This window comes from Dipodomys ordii, unplaced genomic scaffold (genome assembly GCF_000151885.1).
Source record: "Dipodomys ordii isolate 6190 unplaced genomic scaffold, Dord_2.0 Scaffold17, whole genome shotgun sequence".
Lineage (NCBI taxonomy): Eukaryota > Metazoa > Chordata > Mammalia > Rodentia > Heteromyidae > Dipodomys > Dipodomys ordii.
Genome location: NW_012267233.1, coordinates 10,631,908 through 10,649,896, shown reverse-complemented (window position 1 = coordinate 10,649,896; position 17,989 = coordinate 10,631,908). Strand labels below are relative to the sequence as shown.

The 17,989-nt window shown below is 40.0% G+C and overlaps 1 protein-coding gene across 1 annotated transcript; it reads right to left on the bottom strand.

Annotated features, from left to right (window-relative positions):
• Positions 1–2,556: 2,556 nt before the first annotated feature.
• Positions 2,557–17,499, bottom strand: Pabpc1 (poly(A) binding protein, cytoplasmic 1). The gene is made up of 15 exons (XM_013012507.1): positions 17,059–17,499; positions 14,027–14,220; positions 13,712–13,827; positions 11,943–12,082; positions 10,666–10,760; positions 10,233–10,370; positions 9,938–10,033; positions 7,204–7,476; positions 6,925–7,015; positions 5,717–5,827; positions 5,478–5,632; positions 4,924–5,008; positions 4,361–4,491; positions 3,815–3,909; positions 2,557–2,992 (listed from the first exon to the last, which is right to left on the bottom strand). Exons 1-14 carry the CDS (start codon positions 17,249–17,251, stop codon positions 3,817–3,819), a joined length of 1,911 nt encoding a protein of 636 aa, XP_012867961.1. The 5' UTR covers positions 17,252–17,499; the 3' UTR covers positions 2,557–2,992; positions 3,815–3,816.
• Between the last annotated feature and the right edge of the window lie 490 nt (positions 17,500–17,989).

Below are 17,989 nucleotides of genomic sequence, written 5' to 3'. Positions count from 1 at the left end.
TAGCTTGACAGCATTAGCCAATATACTGACCAGCTGTACCCATGCTGCTTCTCACCTAAATAAAACTTGTGGTTCCATTTTACTCCCATAAGAACTAGTCTCCTACTGTCACCAAATGTTAGTATCAGAACCTCTTTAAAAGTCATATATAGCTGGGCTCTGGTGGCTCACGCCTGTAATCCTAGCTACTCAGGAAGCTGAGATCTGAGGATCGTGGTTCAAAGCCAGCCCGGGCAGCAAAGTCTGTGAGACTCTTCTCTACAATAAACCACCAGAAAACCAGAAGGGGCACTGTGGCTCAAGTGGTAGAGTGCTAGCCTTGAGCTGAAGGGCTGAAGGAGTGTCTAGGCCCAGGGTTCAAGCCCCACGACTGACAGAAAAATTATATATTTACTGCAAGCAAATAATCTGGGGACATGAATTTATATTAAAAGAATAAAATTTCAAAGTACTCTCTATAGAATCTCTAATTTGTGGTCCATTAGTTTGACCTGGAGAGAAAGGAATGATTAGTGGTCTACTATAAATACACTTTATGCTTAGCTTTATCTATTACAAGCCTAAGTATTGAAAATAAGATTATAGCCTAAAAGTTTCTAATTGGTCCTATGTCTATCTAGTACCATTATGTCACTTAGCTAGTGACTCCCAAATGATGTTGCATTATATATACTTTGTAAGGCATGTGATAGTCCAGTGTCAATTTTTACTCTGCTTTTCACTTCAAATCGTTGGAAACTATGTAGCCCTAAAGAAACCATTGTAAACTATGAACTAAGTATTAACAGCTATAACCAGTCAACTCTTATGCATGGCAGTTATTTTTATGAATTCACCAATACTGAGTGAGCAGATTGAATCAATGCCATGTGATATTTTAGAATCCCTCAAGGCTGACAACTAATGAGTCTTAACATATATCCATCCACCCCATCTTCAATAGCACTAGTTTCTATCCTGAAAGCTTACCTGTACCTGTATTTTCCCCATAAGGCATATCACATCACATCCTTCCTGTGCATAGGAACATCATATAGCACTTCGGTACTACACTTGCCAGCCGCTATAAAATGCCAAAATCACTAAGAGTCCTTAGAAAATATATAGACATGGCATTAAGACCGTGAAAGGGACACATTTAGTGTGATAGTTGAAAAGATAACTTGAACATCTGGAAACGTACATGTTGGACCACCTTTTTTTTTAACTCTCCTCCATCCATGTCCATGAATGAGTAGGCATAAGCAGACTAGGGGCTACACATTTTAGTCAAATTTGCAAATACAGTATACATGATGGGCCAACTTCTCTAAAACAACTCTTGTAAGCACAATGCCCCACTTATACAGACTTATTGACTCCTGCTCATCATGCAAATATGCTAATTCTAAGAAAATGTAAGATTATTTCAAAATCAGATGTGACTTATCTTCCTATCTCCCAAGACTTACTACTCAAGTACAATCCTATGTAGATACTGGAAAACTTTGTAGATAAAAATTCTAGGTGGCTCAATCTAAACTCTCCTCTTTGAAAACCATAAAGTTTATTAACAAGAAAATCTTTCAGAGAGCCAAAAGAAATTATTCTCCACTTAATAGTCAACCCACTGAGGTTATGGTTGGAGAAAAAAAACCCTACAGTGTACACTGATTTCAGACACAAAACAGCTGAGTAGGTTTCGAAAGACAGAACAGAAAAACAAAAACCATCCCAGGTATTGAAGCATCATATAATGCTTCATTGTCAAGGTTGGTTTCTAGCATCATCAGTAATACAAAATAAGTTCTGGGCTAGAAATATTATATAGGATGGGTTGGAATTTAGACCATTTTTCCTAAAATATAATGGTTAGACTATCAGTCCCATGCAAATGTTCTGGGCTTGAAGCTTGATCTAAATCTATCCTCCTGAAGATAGGAGCTTTACATCTTCTAACAATGATCAACTATTGAATTGACATTCAGTAACGTACAGGCCTGCAATTCAGGTGAATTGCAGAGCACCTCAACTTGCACAAACCCCAGCATAGCATCCCTTTGATAACTACTCCTAGCTTTTTGACATGTAGATTACATTTAAAGTCAATATTATCTGTTACCTCTCTTCATATATAAAAACTACTGCTTTAAAAAAATCTCAGCCAAGTAAGGGCTTAAGCTACACATCTTCTATCATAAAACCAGCCTTCAATGCTCAGCCCATAAATCTAGTACTCAGCACACTGAACTGAATATCAGTTTCAAAATAGCCTCGCCAGAGAACTTCAAGACTATCTCCAATGAATCAGCAAATCCAAACAAAGAATCCTACTCCTCAAAAACAACAACAAATAAACCCCAAAAGCTGGGCGGGAGATGAGGCTCAAGCTGTGAACAAAAGCAGAGATCAAGCCCTCTATTGGCACACACATGTACACCCATACACCTCTAGTAATAAACTGGCTTAATTTCAAACATAGATTGGTATCAGGTACATATATAGAATGTTAAGGTATTACATCTTTTGGACATGCCTGTTATCAAAGTATTAAAAAAAAAGCCAAAAGCATAACCATGCACTGTTTAAGGAATTTTATTAAAGCAAGAATTTTATAATCCAAATTACGTTTCCTCGCACAGTTATCAATTCTGTTACTTAGAACTGACATCCTGAGCTATTCCACAGTAAAGAATTACAAAATTAAAGAAAGGAATGCTTTAAATTTTTGTACTTTGCTGAAAATTCTTTTTCCCAGGGTCTATAAAACATTAATTTGTTTTTATATTTTACTATTTTTTTGTAGTTTTTTTGTTGTTTTTAAATCAAGTAATCTAGGACTAGCACTGTTTGCTAGACCTGGCATTTGCTCGGTACATAAGGTTCAAAGTTTCCTTTCCTTTTTTTATTTATTTTATATTTTGCAATGTTTTTTCATAATATTTAAGTTTTTCGATGTTTAGATATTTTTCTTCGGTGAAGCACGAGTTTCTTTTCATGGTCCCTGATCAATCTGTAAATGTAAATAAGAAAAAGAAAAGGGAAAAATAATTAAGATCAATAATGGCACTTGTCAATAGAAGATTAAGGTCCTTAGCAAAAATTCAATCACTTAATGTTCCTGTCAAGTTTTACTGGAACATAGCCATACTAATTTTACTCAGTAGTAGGGGTCTTGGGGCTTAACCCAGGGCCTCGTGTGTTCATCTGACTTTTTTGCTTAAGCTGGCATTCTACTTCTTGAACCAGAATTGCACCTCAAGATTTTTGCTGGTTGGTGATAAAAAACCGTTTCTGCCTGGGCTGGCTTGGAACTGGGATCCTCTGATTTTGGCTATCCGAATAGCCACTAGCAACTGGTTAACACTCATGGTTGCTTTTGCACTATGATATCAGCGTAGAGTAATTCCAAAGGATACAACATGGCCCACAAAACCCATTCTATTTCCTACCTCGTCCTTAAAGTAATTCCAGATTCTGATCCTATCTGTACCTGGCTATATAACTACATTATCTGGTTTCTTGGAATAAACAACAACGAGAGCCTAAGGGAAACTGAGGAGGCTACTCTTCAATCAAAAAAGGAACTGCACTATAAAAGCCAATGCCCACAATATAAAATCTCAAAGTCCTGTTATTTAAATATGTTAGCCAATACTAAGGCAGTAAGTGGTTTCCTTTATCTGTATATCTACCGCTCTGCAGTAGCAATGTATTTAAATTACTTTCAAAATAACTTTTTGCTTCCTTATGCTTCAAAGTATCTTCAGCAAACTTAAAAAAAGATGGAGAAGCAAGATGAGAGCAATGAACCAACAAAGGCAAGAAAACTCACTTTTAAACAGTTGGAACACCAGTGGCACTGTTAACTGCTTTCTGGGCAGCCTCTTTAGCTTGGTGGGCTTGTAGTACAGCTACAGCTTCATCAACCTATAGGGGTCAAATGAACAAACCAGCTTAGAGAAAAGGTGATTGGCTCTCATCCTTCCATCAAGGAACTGAACAGTTTCAATACAGGTTTCTGCCATATGCAAGTGATGAATATGGGACAAATTACTCAACACCTTGATGCTTCAGATTCCTATCTATAAAACAAGTTATTGTGAAAATTTACATATAATAATTATAAAGCTCCTGGTACTGTGTCTGCTTTATACAAAGCACTACATTAATGCTTTATGGACAAACTCCTATAAGAAGCTTATTGGCTGGGGATACAACTCTGAAGGATACAAAAGTTGGTTGACTAGGGACATGATACAGAAAGCTTGTCTAATATGCTGACAGCTATGGGTTCAATCCCCAGCATCACCCAAAAAAGAAAAAGGCAAGCCTAATCAATCATAGATTAAGAGTAAACTGGACAAGTAATTTATACTACCTTAGAACGCAGAGACTCTGGAGACTCAAGCATATGAAGTAGTTCTGAATTATCTATCTCCAATAACATGCCAGTGATTTTACCAGCAAGAGTAGGGTGCATGGCTTGGATAAGAGGAAACAGCCTTTCACCTATGAACAAAGAACATTCAAAAACTCCTTCAATCAAAAAATATTGATGGCACATAACTGTATCAAACAGGGGTTACTTTTTTTTAAAAAATCTAATACAGCATTGTGTTAAACCCATAATCCCACCACTGTTCCTCATTTTTCATGGAAAAAGCAAAGCAAGATCTGCTACAATGAAATTATATCCTGGCATTATCTGTTTGTCAAGTTGGTATCAGTAAGTAGGTAGATGCCAACCAAAAGTTGTCAAAAGTTGTCTTCACATTCCTTGTTCAAAATATGGAGTGAAGTCCGTAAGTAATGCCCACTACTTAATCTACCACCAACACATTTTCTTACTGGTTTCCCAGGGATATCACATGTAGGTTCAGAATCTAAAACTTTGTATTTTCTAGCCTCTGCAACTGAGAAGGTGGTAACAAAGATACGTACCCAACATTTGCTTTTGCTCTTGAGGGGGGGCAGATGCCAACATGGAAGCAGTCAAAGGTTCCTGACCTTGTACATGAACAGCAGGCTAGATTAAAAACAAAACAGGAAAAATAGTAACACATGCAAATCGCCACCAGTAGACAATCAAAAATCTAATAAAAACTACCACCTAAAGATTTCAAGTTGAGAATTACAAATACAGAATAAGGCATCTGTCAATACATACATGTTCAAGTATGTCTAATCACATTGGACAGATTCCAGAGTATTTCAGAATCATTCTGTTATGATCAATTACAAATCTATCTCACAGCCTAATATTTCCCTTATACTTACATGCTAACCAACAATCAAAAACCCCTCAAGATGTCACTCCAGGAGGGGGACTGCTAAATACCTAATTTCTTAGAATATGTAAGAAATGGAACATTTTTACAAACCCTTCTCAGCTACCAAATTGCTCCAGATAATGTAAGCTTCTATAACAAGAAATGTCTGTCCTATCTAACTTCAAACCACAAACTACCATTTTTATAAAGAAATGACCAAACTACCTGTTGCATGGTAACTTGTGGCTGTGCATTAAGATGTTGCTGAGGATTGCGGACTCCTGCAGCGTATTTATACTGGGGAACGGTGCGGACAGCAGGAGTGGCTGCTGCAGCAGCAGCTGCAGGACGTGGACCCATTGTTTGTGTTGATGTGTTAGCTAAAAAAAGACAAGACATTTAAGGATGTTTATTGCACTTTTTCAAGCTGAAGATCAATCTTTGCAGAAAGGGTAAAGACTCACCAACACGCTGTGTGGACATGACTCGTGGAACCTGTGAAGAAGCTGGTCTCATAGTACTAAATGGTGGTCTAGGAGCGGCTGGGCGGATAGCACCGGGCATGTTTTGGAATGCTGCATTTAAAGATACAAACATTAACTAGGGAGCTTTTGAGTGAAAACACTACTTTTTTAGAGCTGACATTTGCACAGCAGGCTAAAAATGGCCAAACAAAATTCAAAGCTGAATTTCAAGCCTGCTGTTTTATCACATTTAATCATTTAAGAGCCTTATTAAATAAAAACACCAACTCAATACAATGACAAAGGCTTAATAACTGAAATAGGAAACATGATAAAAATCTCAAGTGTTCCTATAATCTAGAAGTGTTCTATAGGTCTAACATGGGACTCTGGTTGGGTATAGTCGTTCATACCTATTAACACACGGCTAGGCCAGCCCAGGGGAAAACTTAGTAAGATCCCATACCAATCCAAGCTAGGCATGCTAGTATCAAGCCTCCAGATATGGATATAATGATGAAGGCTGGCCCTAGGAAAAAATCTTAAAAGACCCTAGGCTCTGGAAAAACAACAACAACAAAATTGACAAAAAGGCTGTGGACTGTATTCAAGTAACTGAGTGCTTGACTAGTAAATACAAGGAAGGATGCAAACCTTAGTGTGACAAATATGAAGGAACCCAAAACAGACATGACTATCATTAAAAATGGAGCAGCACTTTAAGCAAAACAAGTTGAGTATGGTGATACACACCGGTAGTCCCAGCACTTGCGAGAAGGAGTTCAAGGCCCAAACCAAACCAAAAACCCCCCATAATTTGTTTTATGAGCTGAGAAGGTGGCTCAGTGGCAGAGCGCTTGTCTTGCATGCATGAGGCCCTGGGTTTGATTCCTCAACACCACATAAACAGAAAAAGCCAGAAGTGGCACTGTGGCTCAAGTGGTAGAGCACTAGCCTTGAGCTGAAGAGCTGAGGGACAGTGCCCAGGCCCAGAGTTCAAGCCACATGACCCACCAAAAAATAAAATAAAAAATTATGAATGTCAACAGCCAGTAGTATAACAAGGGGCTAAACAGCCAATTTTCCATATGCATGTTTTATCTAATTCATAATTTTAGTTAAAAGGCTTACGATGAGGTCTGGCACCCTGAGCAGTCCAGCGAGGACTTGTGTTTTATCTAATTCATAATTTTAGTTAAAAGGCTTACGATGAGGTCTGGCACCCTGAGCAGTCCAGCGAGGACTTGGTCTTAGTTGAGCAATTTGGCTAGGAGGATAGTATGCAGCACGGTTCTGAGTCTGCAGAAAGCAAGCAAACAAATCTGTTAGTCTTAGATTAAAAACAAACAAAAAGAAAAAAATTCCCAACAAATAGTTATTTGCTCTTACCCCCACAAAACATTGCGAAACCCTCAAGCAATTTTTTTACGAATTCTATCTCAACTCACTTTTAATGCCCAAAATACATTAGCAGTACAAAAACTTACCTGTGGGATAGCTGCCATGAAGTAACCTGAAGGAGGTGCTGGCTGGTAGGGGTTGATTACGGGGTTGGGCACAGCTCGCACACTTGCCATTCTCTGCATATACTGGTTAGTGAGGTGAGCTTGGCGCTCTTCTTTGCGCTGAGCTAAAGCTACATATAGTGGCTTTGTGGCCACAATTCTACCATTCATTTCTGTAACTGCTTTAGTAGCTTCTTCTGGGGAGGAGAAACATACAAACCCAAACCCTTTGCTTCGACCACCTTCCATCATAACCTATTAAAAGAAAAATTAATGTTAGAGTAAGGTAGAAACAGTTAACAAAAAGAGAGGACATATAGGTCAGACTGTTAAAAGGGGAAATATTCATCTGAAGGCACTATATTCACAAGCTGCTGTGTTAAAAAATGGCAATTCCTTTGCAAAACTACTTAAATAAAAACACTGTTTCAAAAAGGAGGGCATTACTCCATTTATAGTCAAAGACATTGAATCAACTACCAAACTGTCACTTTGTATCAACCTCTTGTGTTCTTTAATTCTTCCTTAATATTCAAGTGTTAAGGTTAACATACAAGCATACATTATCTTAGCCTAACAATATAAAAATATGCGAAGAAAAACAGAATTAGTAAATACATAATTATGGGGTATCACCTTCTTAATTGACAAATCCCTAAAGACCAATGGAGATTTTTCTAGGCTTTTTGGCACAATTTTAATTGTTAATCTCCACTTTAAATATACCAGCACCAGGGCTGGGAAGGTTGCTCAGTAGTAGAGCGCTTGATGCCTGAGGCCCTGAGTTCGATTCCTCAGCACCATATAAGCAAAAAGAAAAAAGCCGGAAATGGCGCTGTGGCTCAAGTGGTAGAGTGCTAGCCTTCAGTTGAAGAACTGAGGGACAGCGCCCAGGCCCAGATTTCAGGCCCCACGTCTGGACCAAAAAAAAAAAAAAAAAATCACCACCAGCAATCCAAACTCTAGAAATCTAGATTCAAGAAGACATGAATTGTTCTAAGAGTAAAAATAAGCCACCTATCCAAAAATTTACCAAAACAAGTACACTAAAATAAATGATGGCACCAATATTTAGCAAAAATATTTAATCCTTAGCAAAAAAAGTGAAAAAGCACTTTAAGTGAAAAGGCAACATCAAGGCATACAGTATGACTTCATTTCATAAAAACTTTACACAAACTACAGTAGCTCCTGTGTAGTTATTACCTTTCACATTTTACCCTATTGTCTTGCTTAATAAATCTGTTTTAATAAGCATTGTTAAATTAACAAATGATCGCCTTGAGAACAAATTGGACCTCCTTTTTACTCCCTCCAAAGAGACTGATACAACTGACATTTAAGAATAAATGTTTTGTCCGTCATGGGGCTTGAACTCTGAGCCGCTGTCCCTCAGCTCTTCAGCTCAACTCTAGTGCTCTATCACTTGGAAACCTAGCGTGACTTCCACTGAAGAATACATTTTATCACATCCCAAGTACCTGTACAGAAAATATAGGCAATAAAGGTACTTTTATTAATCTACTTTGCCTCTAATTTTCCTGTCTATAGGTAGAAGATCCCTTTGGGTTGTCAGGAAAAGCGATAGGACCAACATTACATATCAACAAAGTATTACTCACAGAATCTCAGCTCACAGACACTAGACAAAACTACTAAAACTGAGGTTCTTAAGTAAGGATTTCAGAATTTGGACTAGACCCCATTTTTCTTTTATTGGGGAGGCCACAGTCAGGGGATCACCCTCACTTGCTCTTACCACTTGCGCCTCCAGTTAGCTTCTTGCTGGGTATGTATTTGCGAGTTGGCAGTCTCATGGGCTTTTTCTGCTGACTGCCTAATAGATAGGACCTTGTTTCTTAATCCCTGATTTCTGGTTTCAAGTAATTATTGAATTGGGGTGAGTGAGATGTTGGGGTTTAACTACTCAGATTAGGATAACAGTAATAAAAATTATGGCTTTAGAGTAAGTTGCCTCCAGAAACTATTTTTTTAAGAAAACTAGTCTAAACTAGTTGAAACACTGCATGTCACATAAGGACACCACTGTTACTTTTACCAAATGCAGCCTACCTTAGGGAAAGATTAGAAGAATTAAAACATTTGCACAAAAGCACCATTAGGCTACAACATCTTAAAATGAGGCAAAACTTTCACTTCTGAAAAACTGAAAAGAACTGGTATTTTTCTTTCTTTTTTTTTTCTTTTTGAGTCCGGTCGTGGGGCCTGAACTCTGGGCCTGGGCACTGTCCCTCAGCTCTTCAGCTCAAGGCTAGCGCTCTAGCACTTGAGCCACAGTGCCACTTCTGGCTTTTTTTCTTTTTGCTTATGTGGTGCTGAGGAATCAAACCCAGGGCCTCATGCATGCAAGGCAAGCGCTCTACCACTGAGCAACCTTCCCAGACCCAAGAACTGGTATTTTTCTGGCAAAGAAAACTTATTCGTTTGTTTGCAAAATAAGCAAACACTCTACACAGGGGATTTCCCCCAAACCTTTAATAGTGGGAAGAGAAAATAAGGCTGTGGTTTCAGGCTGGCCTGACCTGTGCATAAAATCTCAGGAGACCTTATTTGAAAAAGCAACTCAATCATAAAAGGCTAGGATGGTAGCTAAAGTGGTAGAGGCACATTCTTAGCAAGTTCAAGGACTTGAGTTTAAAACCTGTCAAAATAAAATCAAAAACAGTAGCACAAACCCTCCAAATTGTGCTTTTACCTTTGCACTAGTGATTGTACCAAATGGAGAAAACTCTTTCCGGAGACGCTCATCATCAATACCATCATCAAGATTTTTCACATAAAGGTTAACACCCTAAAAAGAATAAAAAAAAAAAAAAAACTATTGAAAAGGAAATAGAAAACCAGTGATACCTGAGCACACCTCCTATTATTTTAGCCCATGTTTCTTCTTTTCCACTTTCAAATCCTCAGTTACCTGGCAGTAACTGAAATGAATGTAAAATAGGTTTCCGCATCCCTGTCTTATTTTGCTTGTTCAATTAAAAATGAACCTGGTATCTGGTGATCCTATCTTGCTTCATCTGCTCAAATTTGCGCTTAAGTTCCGTCTGTCGTTCCACTTTTTTCTGAGCTCGACCAACGTAAATTTGTTTTCCATTGAGCTCCTTTCCATTCATCTCATCCACAGCCTTATAGAAATCACAAAAAAATTTCATTAGTAACTTACAATAAACGTAAGCTAATTTCTTCAACAGTAAGGAAAATCTGTTAATTACAAAAGCTTAAAGAAAACTCATCTCAAAAATCTACAGATCTGATAATATAGAATCCCAATTTATACTTCAATACATAACACACAAGCTAGTGTAATCAATGTCCAATAACCACTGGTACATATATAAAATCTCAACTTCATGCCCCTCCCACTTACTGAAAAATACATCAAGACCACGTCACATTTAATTACTTATATTTAAGGCTTACTTTCTGTGCATCTTCGTGCCTTTCAAAGCTTACAAATCCAAATCCTTTGGATTTCCCACTTTCATCAGTCATTACTTTCACACTTAAGGCAGGTCCTAAAAATTTTTAAATTCAAAGTTATTCCATACATTTATAGTTTGTACATTTCAACATATAAAACAAAGCTAGGGGTAGGGGAGAAAAGAGTAAATGGTATGAAACAATTCCAAACCTCCGGACAATTCTGCAAGCCTCCCATGCTTTAGGCATTTATGCTTTAAAGGCTCTTTTACACTAAGAAAGCAAACAAGCACTTCATACTCCCTACAAGATTCTTCCTCCCATTTTAAAATGCTGTATACTTAAAGTTTTATTCTTAACTTTCAAGAGGTGTTTTCTATTACCAGCACTTGGTTTTCTTGATGTTAGAATTAATCTTTTTTTAAAGCCTTCCTTAGCCTATCTGCTTTTGAATAGATTGGAGGCTAAAAAACAAACCAATTCCCAAAGAGGAGACATGTATGTTTCTAAAAACATGTCCCTCCCTCATCCCTAGTGGAAGAGACTTTTAACTAAGGAGATTATCTTATCCAACTGTCAGAAAACAGGTTAAAAATCACATTTGACTACTGAGAATGTAGGTGTGTGGCACAGATACGTTTTCTTTTTTAATGTGCCTAAGGCCATATTCAAATTTCTACTATATATAAGCAGGTATAGTATTTAATGAAGTATCAGACAGATTCACATACTGGTGTGATCAACTCAGCATTTGGGATTAGTGAGTTAACAAAATCCAACTTCAGTAGGCTGCAGGGATGAAACATGAAAAGCTACAGAGAATTTGGCATTAGGATGCCAAAACATGACCTCACTCCTTTTCCTAACATTATCTGTGTGCAAATTGTTTTTCTTTTTGTTGCTTAATGTTCAAAATGGCAGACTACAATAATTTAAAAAAATCCCAATTATTTGAAGCTCTCAAAAAAGAAAAATTGACTTTTCTTAAATATGATGCTTGTAAGACTAGACAATTATCACAAAGTTGGCCAGCTTGCTGAGCCAGATTCATGCTTCTGATGAAATGGGATCTTTGAGTATGTAAGTCTACCATCTTAATGTAGCAAAACAGATTTTCATGTCCTAATACTTTGCAAGTCTAGCTTAATTCAAGAAACTGTAAGCATTTTTAAGTACCATGTAAGTTTCATCTTTTCTTAATATGAAGTACTAGCCAAAATTAACTATGAGCAATCACTCAGAACTTCAAGTGTAAAAATTTAATTCAGACACTTTACCAAACTTGCCAAAGAGTTCCTTAAGGCGCTCATCATCCATGTCTTCTCCAAAGTTCTTGATGTAAACATTGGTGAATTCTTTTGCCCTAGCTCCAAGTTCTGCTTCTCGTTCTTTACGAGACTTAAATCGTCCAACAAATCTAATATAAATATGTAAGGACGGTAACATTAAGTCATATCCCTATGAAGTTCATATTGGTTTAAGCGATGTGATTTATAATTGACAATTTTTCAGAACCTCTAAAAGCATACTGTAACATAGAAATAGGGCTTTCAGGTATGAAAATACCACTACATAAATAATAAACTTCTTAACCACAATCACAGTGCAAGAGCATTTCCTTTTTCTTTTTGTTAGTCAGGCTCAAACTTCAGGCCTGGGCACTGTCCCTGAGCTCTTCAGCTCAAGGCAAGCATTCTACCACTTGAGCCACAGTGCCACTTCCGGTTTTCTGGTGGTTAATTGAAGATGAGTCTCATGGACTTTCCTGCCCAGGTGGGCTGGCTTTGAACCCTGACTCTCAGATCTCAGCCTCCTGCATAGGATTACAGGCATGAGCCAACAGTGCCTGGCAAGAGTGTTTCTTTCTTTTATTAAAAGTTTCATCACCGCTGTCTTCAAGTGGCTCTTACTTTACTTGCCATCTCCCACAACAGAAATTCAAACTTCCTAATTCTGCACTCCAGCCTCTAAGAACTTGTCATAACTACAGTACTGTCAATATCATGACTTTCAAAAACTTAATTTCTCCCTAATTAAAAGTAATGTCATAGAACAGCAATACACCTAGGAATCCTACTCAAATCATGATTGTCTCTATCTGTTCAGAAACACTATCATCAAAAGAGTAGAAATGACCTTAAGATTATACATAGTCAAAAGTATTTTCCAAAATGGCCACCATCATTATGCAATAATCAGTCTTTGAGCATTTTGCAAGTGTTGGATGTTTAAGACAAACATTTCAACTGTGAATTAGTGAAATAATTCTTACCCAAAATGCTTGAAAACAGAAATATTTCAGACTTTGAAATTATCTGTAGAGATTAAACTGGTTACACATTCTTAATCTGAAATATGCCCAAATCTGATTTGATCATTGATGGTACTAAAGAGTTTCAGGTTAGGAGCTTAAACTGACTAATATGTATCATTTCCCTTGTTTAGAACATGAACTCTTTTTTTCTCAGCCTGTCCCAAACTGAGATCCATCCTTAAACCTCCTACATACTCATGTTATGATTACAGATGTTATACCACTTTTGCCTAGCAAGATTATACATTACTGGTCACTGGTTTCCTTAGAGTAGTATGACTTTTACATATTTAGTCTTTCCTTCATCACGAAATTGACTTCACCACATGATACAGTGATTTATGGGAACAGTATGAAGAGCACCACGGTACCTCATAAAAACTAAGCCTAACCTGTACCTGTAGAAGAAGCTGAAGAACTCTCAGACAGTTAAAATGCCCTAGTCTGTAAGAGAAATCCACTGATAAAAAACACAAGGATATTAACTTTTTTTTTTTGCTGGTCCTGGAGCCTGAACTCTTGAGCCTGGGTGCTGTCCCTCAGCTCTTCAGCTCAAGGCTAGTGCTCAACTACTTGAGCCACAGCGCCACTTCTGCCTTTTTCTGCTTATGTGGTGCTGAAAAATCAAACCCAGGGCCTCATGCATGCAAGGCAAGCACTCTACCACTGAGCCACCTTCCCAGCCCACAACTATATTAACTTTTAAAATGAATTTTGAATTATTATACTCACACTTTGCGATCATTTAGAAGCATCCCGTTCATTTTTTCAATAGCTCTTTCAGCTGCTTCCTGTGTCTCAAAATGTACAAATCCATAGCCCTTGGAACCATTTTCATCACAAACCACCTATGCAAAAGACATATACATACCCCTTCATTATTTGGTATGGATTTAACATTCTTCCAGTGGTGGCGCCAATTTGTAAGCTACCTAGCTCTGAATATCTGGGAAATAAAAATGGTACTAACTGCACAGCCGTCATTTTAAGGACTAATCTAAAAGCAGCTCAACAATAGAAATGTATACTTGTCACATTTTTGCTTACCTTACATGAAAGGATGTTACCAAAAGCAGAAAATGTATCATACAGTGCTTTATTATCAATGGATTTGTCCAAATTTTTAATGAATATGTTGCCCACTCCACTTTTACGAAGTGATGGATCACGCTGAGACCACATGATGCGTACTGGCTTGCCCTTTATAACATCAAAATTCATGGTGTCCAAAGCACGCTCCGCTGTTAAAAAAAAAAAAGACATTTTCAGAGTTTGGGCAAATATCTACTTCAAAATCTTAACTGACCACTTACTATATAATGCAGAGAAAGGACACTGATCAGAATCCCCACAAGGATGCATATTGCTAGTATTTTCTGAAACAGTATTTTCCCTTAATCGCCAAAGTTAAAAATATCTTTTTGTTCCAGTCTATATAAACCCAAAATTCCTTCACATACAGCTTATTTAATGAGCAATAACAAAAAACTAACATTGGCAAGCTGAAAGCAGCTTCCTGGCTATTTGATCAAGAAGTTACCAAGAAGGTCACTTTATGGTTCATCACTGCTAATATTATATAAAGACTAGCTCATTTTCTTGATAAAGTTCATGAATTATTCGGGAGAATTTTCACAGAACTTCCTAGTATCATGTAACAAAATTAATGTAAGGATGGACATAATTAGCTGTGAAGTAAACACTGAATTAAAAGACTAGGTGTAATATTAAGTTTGCTTTTAATGCTTTTACAAATTAACTATCTTAGGTCATTGGCTTAACAAGTTACTTATTTGGAAAAAGTAATACTTTTTTTATGTTAAGTCAGGCTATCTTAAATCCTGAAACAATTTCCACAAACCCCACGCCAATGTAACTATAAAGTTATCAACAGGACAAAATTTCTAGCCACTTTTAAATGTAAGTTCTAGTTTCTAGACTATAGTGATAATCAGGCGTCAGCCTACTATCAATTAACCACAGTGACCACACCTACTCAGCTCCTTCAGTGTAATTTTTTAAGCTATGCTTGAGTTCCTTTTGAATGAGTCACCTTTTCCTATTAACCTGAATACTGGTCACTTCTGAAAGCTATTCCAAATCCACTGATGTATCAATAAATTAAAAATATTTTTATGCAACCGGCCAGTGTCTCATGCATGTTAAGGACTGCCACCCAGGAAGCTGAGATCTGAGGACCAAGGTTTAAAGCCAGTCTGGATAGGAGTCTGTAAGACTCTTCTCCAATTAAGCACCCAAGAAGCCAGCGCTGTGGTTCAAGAAGCAGAGCACTAATCTTGAACAAAAATGCTTATTGACAGCACCCAGGCCCAAGTTCAAGCCCAGTATCAGCAAAAAATAAAATGAAAAACAAAACCAGTGGGGGGCGGGGCGCGGGTGTAGGGGGAGTAGAATGCCTACATTGTACATAACCAAGTGAATGAAGATGAAGTTTTATTTTGAAAAGTTATGGTATTTCTCTACTGGCATAAAACAGAAATATTTAAGTGTACTGTAACCATGGCAACATGAAGTTCAATCTTTCTGATTCAAAGGGATTAAGGGATTATTCAAGGGGCTAGACTTGAAGATGTTAAAACTTTAGAATAATCCCTTCAAGTTACCACCTTACAATCTGTGTTAATTCCTTCCTAGTTATACCAAGTGATACACACTGCCCAGAGTTGAGAACTGTAATGAAGCGATATCAGGAGTAACTGCTTACAGGGCCAAAAAACCTGCAGTGCAGTTTTACAACTTTTGGACAGTATTGCTCAGCACACCCTGCTTACCTAAAAATCTCAGTATCAACTTAACCCAGTAAAAACCTGGTCAAGAACTCACATTTTAGAATACTTGGCCTGTATCCAAAACTCTGAAGGACAAAAAAAGTGAATAACTGAAGCTGTCTTCCTAAGTCAATTGATCCTGGCAACTCATGAGGCCATAGACCTGTTTCTCGAATTTTGTTTTTGTTAAAATACTTCAAATGAAAATGTAAACTTATACTGAATCACCCAAGATTTCATGGATATTGAGCCACTTTTAAAGATATGAGAGCCTTCAGTCACCTGAATGTACAGATTAAGTGTAATGGTCCAGTCCAAGTTAGCTACACCTAAGGAACATTTAGAGCCAAAATTAGCTAACATATTTTAAAGAAAATCCTCTGAAAACCACAGGCATGACTTCTGAAAAGTGTGTCTACACGTGTAACACATCAAACGTACATACATACTGAACGATCACTATTATCATACTAAGTTCTAATTTGACTTTAAAAAGGTCTATAGTTGCCCGAGCAAACTCGCCTTCAAAAGGAGGGTCTTCTTTCCACATCCCTTCCTCCCATCGCCCCGCTGGTAATGCAAGAGAAATGGCTCATGCAGGGGAAAACCCCGGAACGCACGTGTCATTGGTATAGTCTGCCTTCCCGAGTCCATCAGTCAGCGTGATGCGTTATTAAAAAATGGGATCGCGAGACCAAGGACCCCCACACCACACGGCACCCTAACTTTATTCCAAGGCCTCATGGCTCCCCGACCCAGGAGATCGGGCCATTTAGCAGGAGCAGGCCTCGGGCCTGTGAGGTTACAGGGTTCAACACGTGGTATTTTTCGAGCACGGAATCGCACTTCCTCCCGAGGCCGGGGCGCCGGCCAGAGCCCAGGCCGGTGGGAGTGCCTCCACCTACGACCCGGGAAGGGGGCTCGGCGCCCCGAATGCTGCAGCTTCTGGCGGGAGCGCAGTGGAAGAAGCGAATCTCACCCACCCTCCCCGCGCGTCATCACCCTAAAGTTTGAGAGCGACTGAGGACGAGAAAATGGTCGCAAAGGAGGAAGTGGCTGGGCAGCATGCGACTGCCGGCTGCGCGGTCCCCGCCGGCCCGGAGATCGCAGTTTCTGGGGACCCGGTCGGAGGTCCCAGAGCCCGATCCTCTCCCTGCCGGTCCCGGGGGGGGGAGGCTGACATGCCCTGCCGCCCCCGCCCCGGGCCCGCCGGCCTAGCGGCCCTCCGTGCCGCCCGCGCCTTATGGCCGCCCTCCCGCTCGCTCGCCGGCCTCCGGGCCTGGCTCTCACCGTCCGCCGGCTGCTGGAAGTTCACATACGCGTAGCCCAAGGAGCGGCGGGTGATCATGTCCCTGCAGACCCGGATGGAGAGGATGGGCCCGGCCGGGCTGAACTTCTCGTAGAGCATCGCCTCGGTCACGTCGGGGTGTAGATCCCCTACGTAGAGCGAGGCCATGGGGTAGCTGGGGGCGCTGGGGTTCATCTCGGCACGGCTGCCCGCAGGGCCACAGGCCGCGACCTTTCCGTGAGAGGAGAGCGAGTGCTGGGGCCGGGGGCCGGAGCCGGGGGGAGGGGAGCGGGGGCGAGCGCAGAGGGACAAAAATCAACCGGAATCGACGACTACTCAACGGCCGCAGAGCCGGGTCGCTTCGCTGCCGCCGCGGAGTGGCCGGCGGCTGGCTGGGAGAGGCTGGCGGTGCCGGGTGCGGGCGGGCGGGCGGGCGGGCGGGAAGGCCTTGGTCTCTGGGTTTCTTCTTGGAGCTGCTGCGGGGCCGCGGGCGGGCGGGCGGGTCGGTCTCGGCTGCTTCACCGGGTTATTTTATAAAAGAGGAGGAAGGAAAAAAAATAAAAGTCTCCGGCGGGGGAGACGCGGATTTTTTGTAAATTTTTTTTGGGTTTTTTAAAGGATTTTTTTAGATTTTTTTTGGATTTTTTAATAATAAATGTGTGTTCCGAGCCCGGAGCACACACTCCGCACTCTCAGCACTAACCGCCGGGGAGAAGGGGAAGCACCGCCTCCTGCACCCTCTACTTATACCCCCCGCCGCACTCGCCCCGCCCCGCGCGTCTGACGCCAGGGCCCTACGCGAGCGTCAGCGCCGGAGGAGGCGGAGGGAAGAGAAAGCAGGAGGAGGAAAGAGCAGAGAGGAAGGGAGAGGCGGCGGCGGCCGCAGTTGCGGGTGTGGGGGTGGGATTAGGGCGGGGCGGGGCTTCTGCGCAC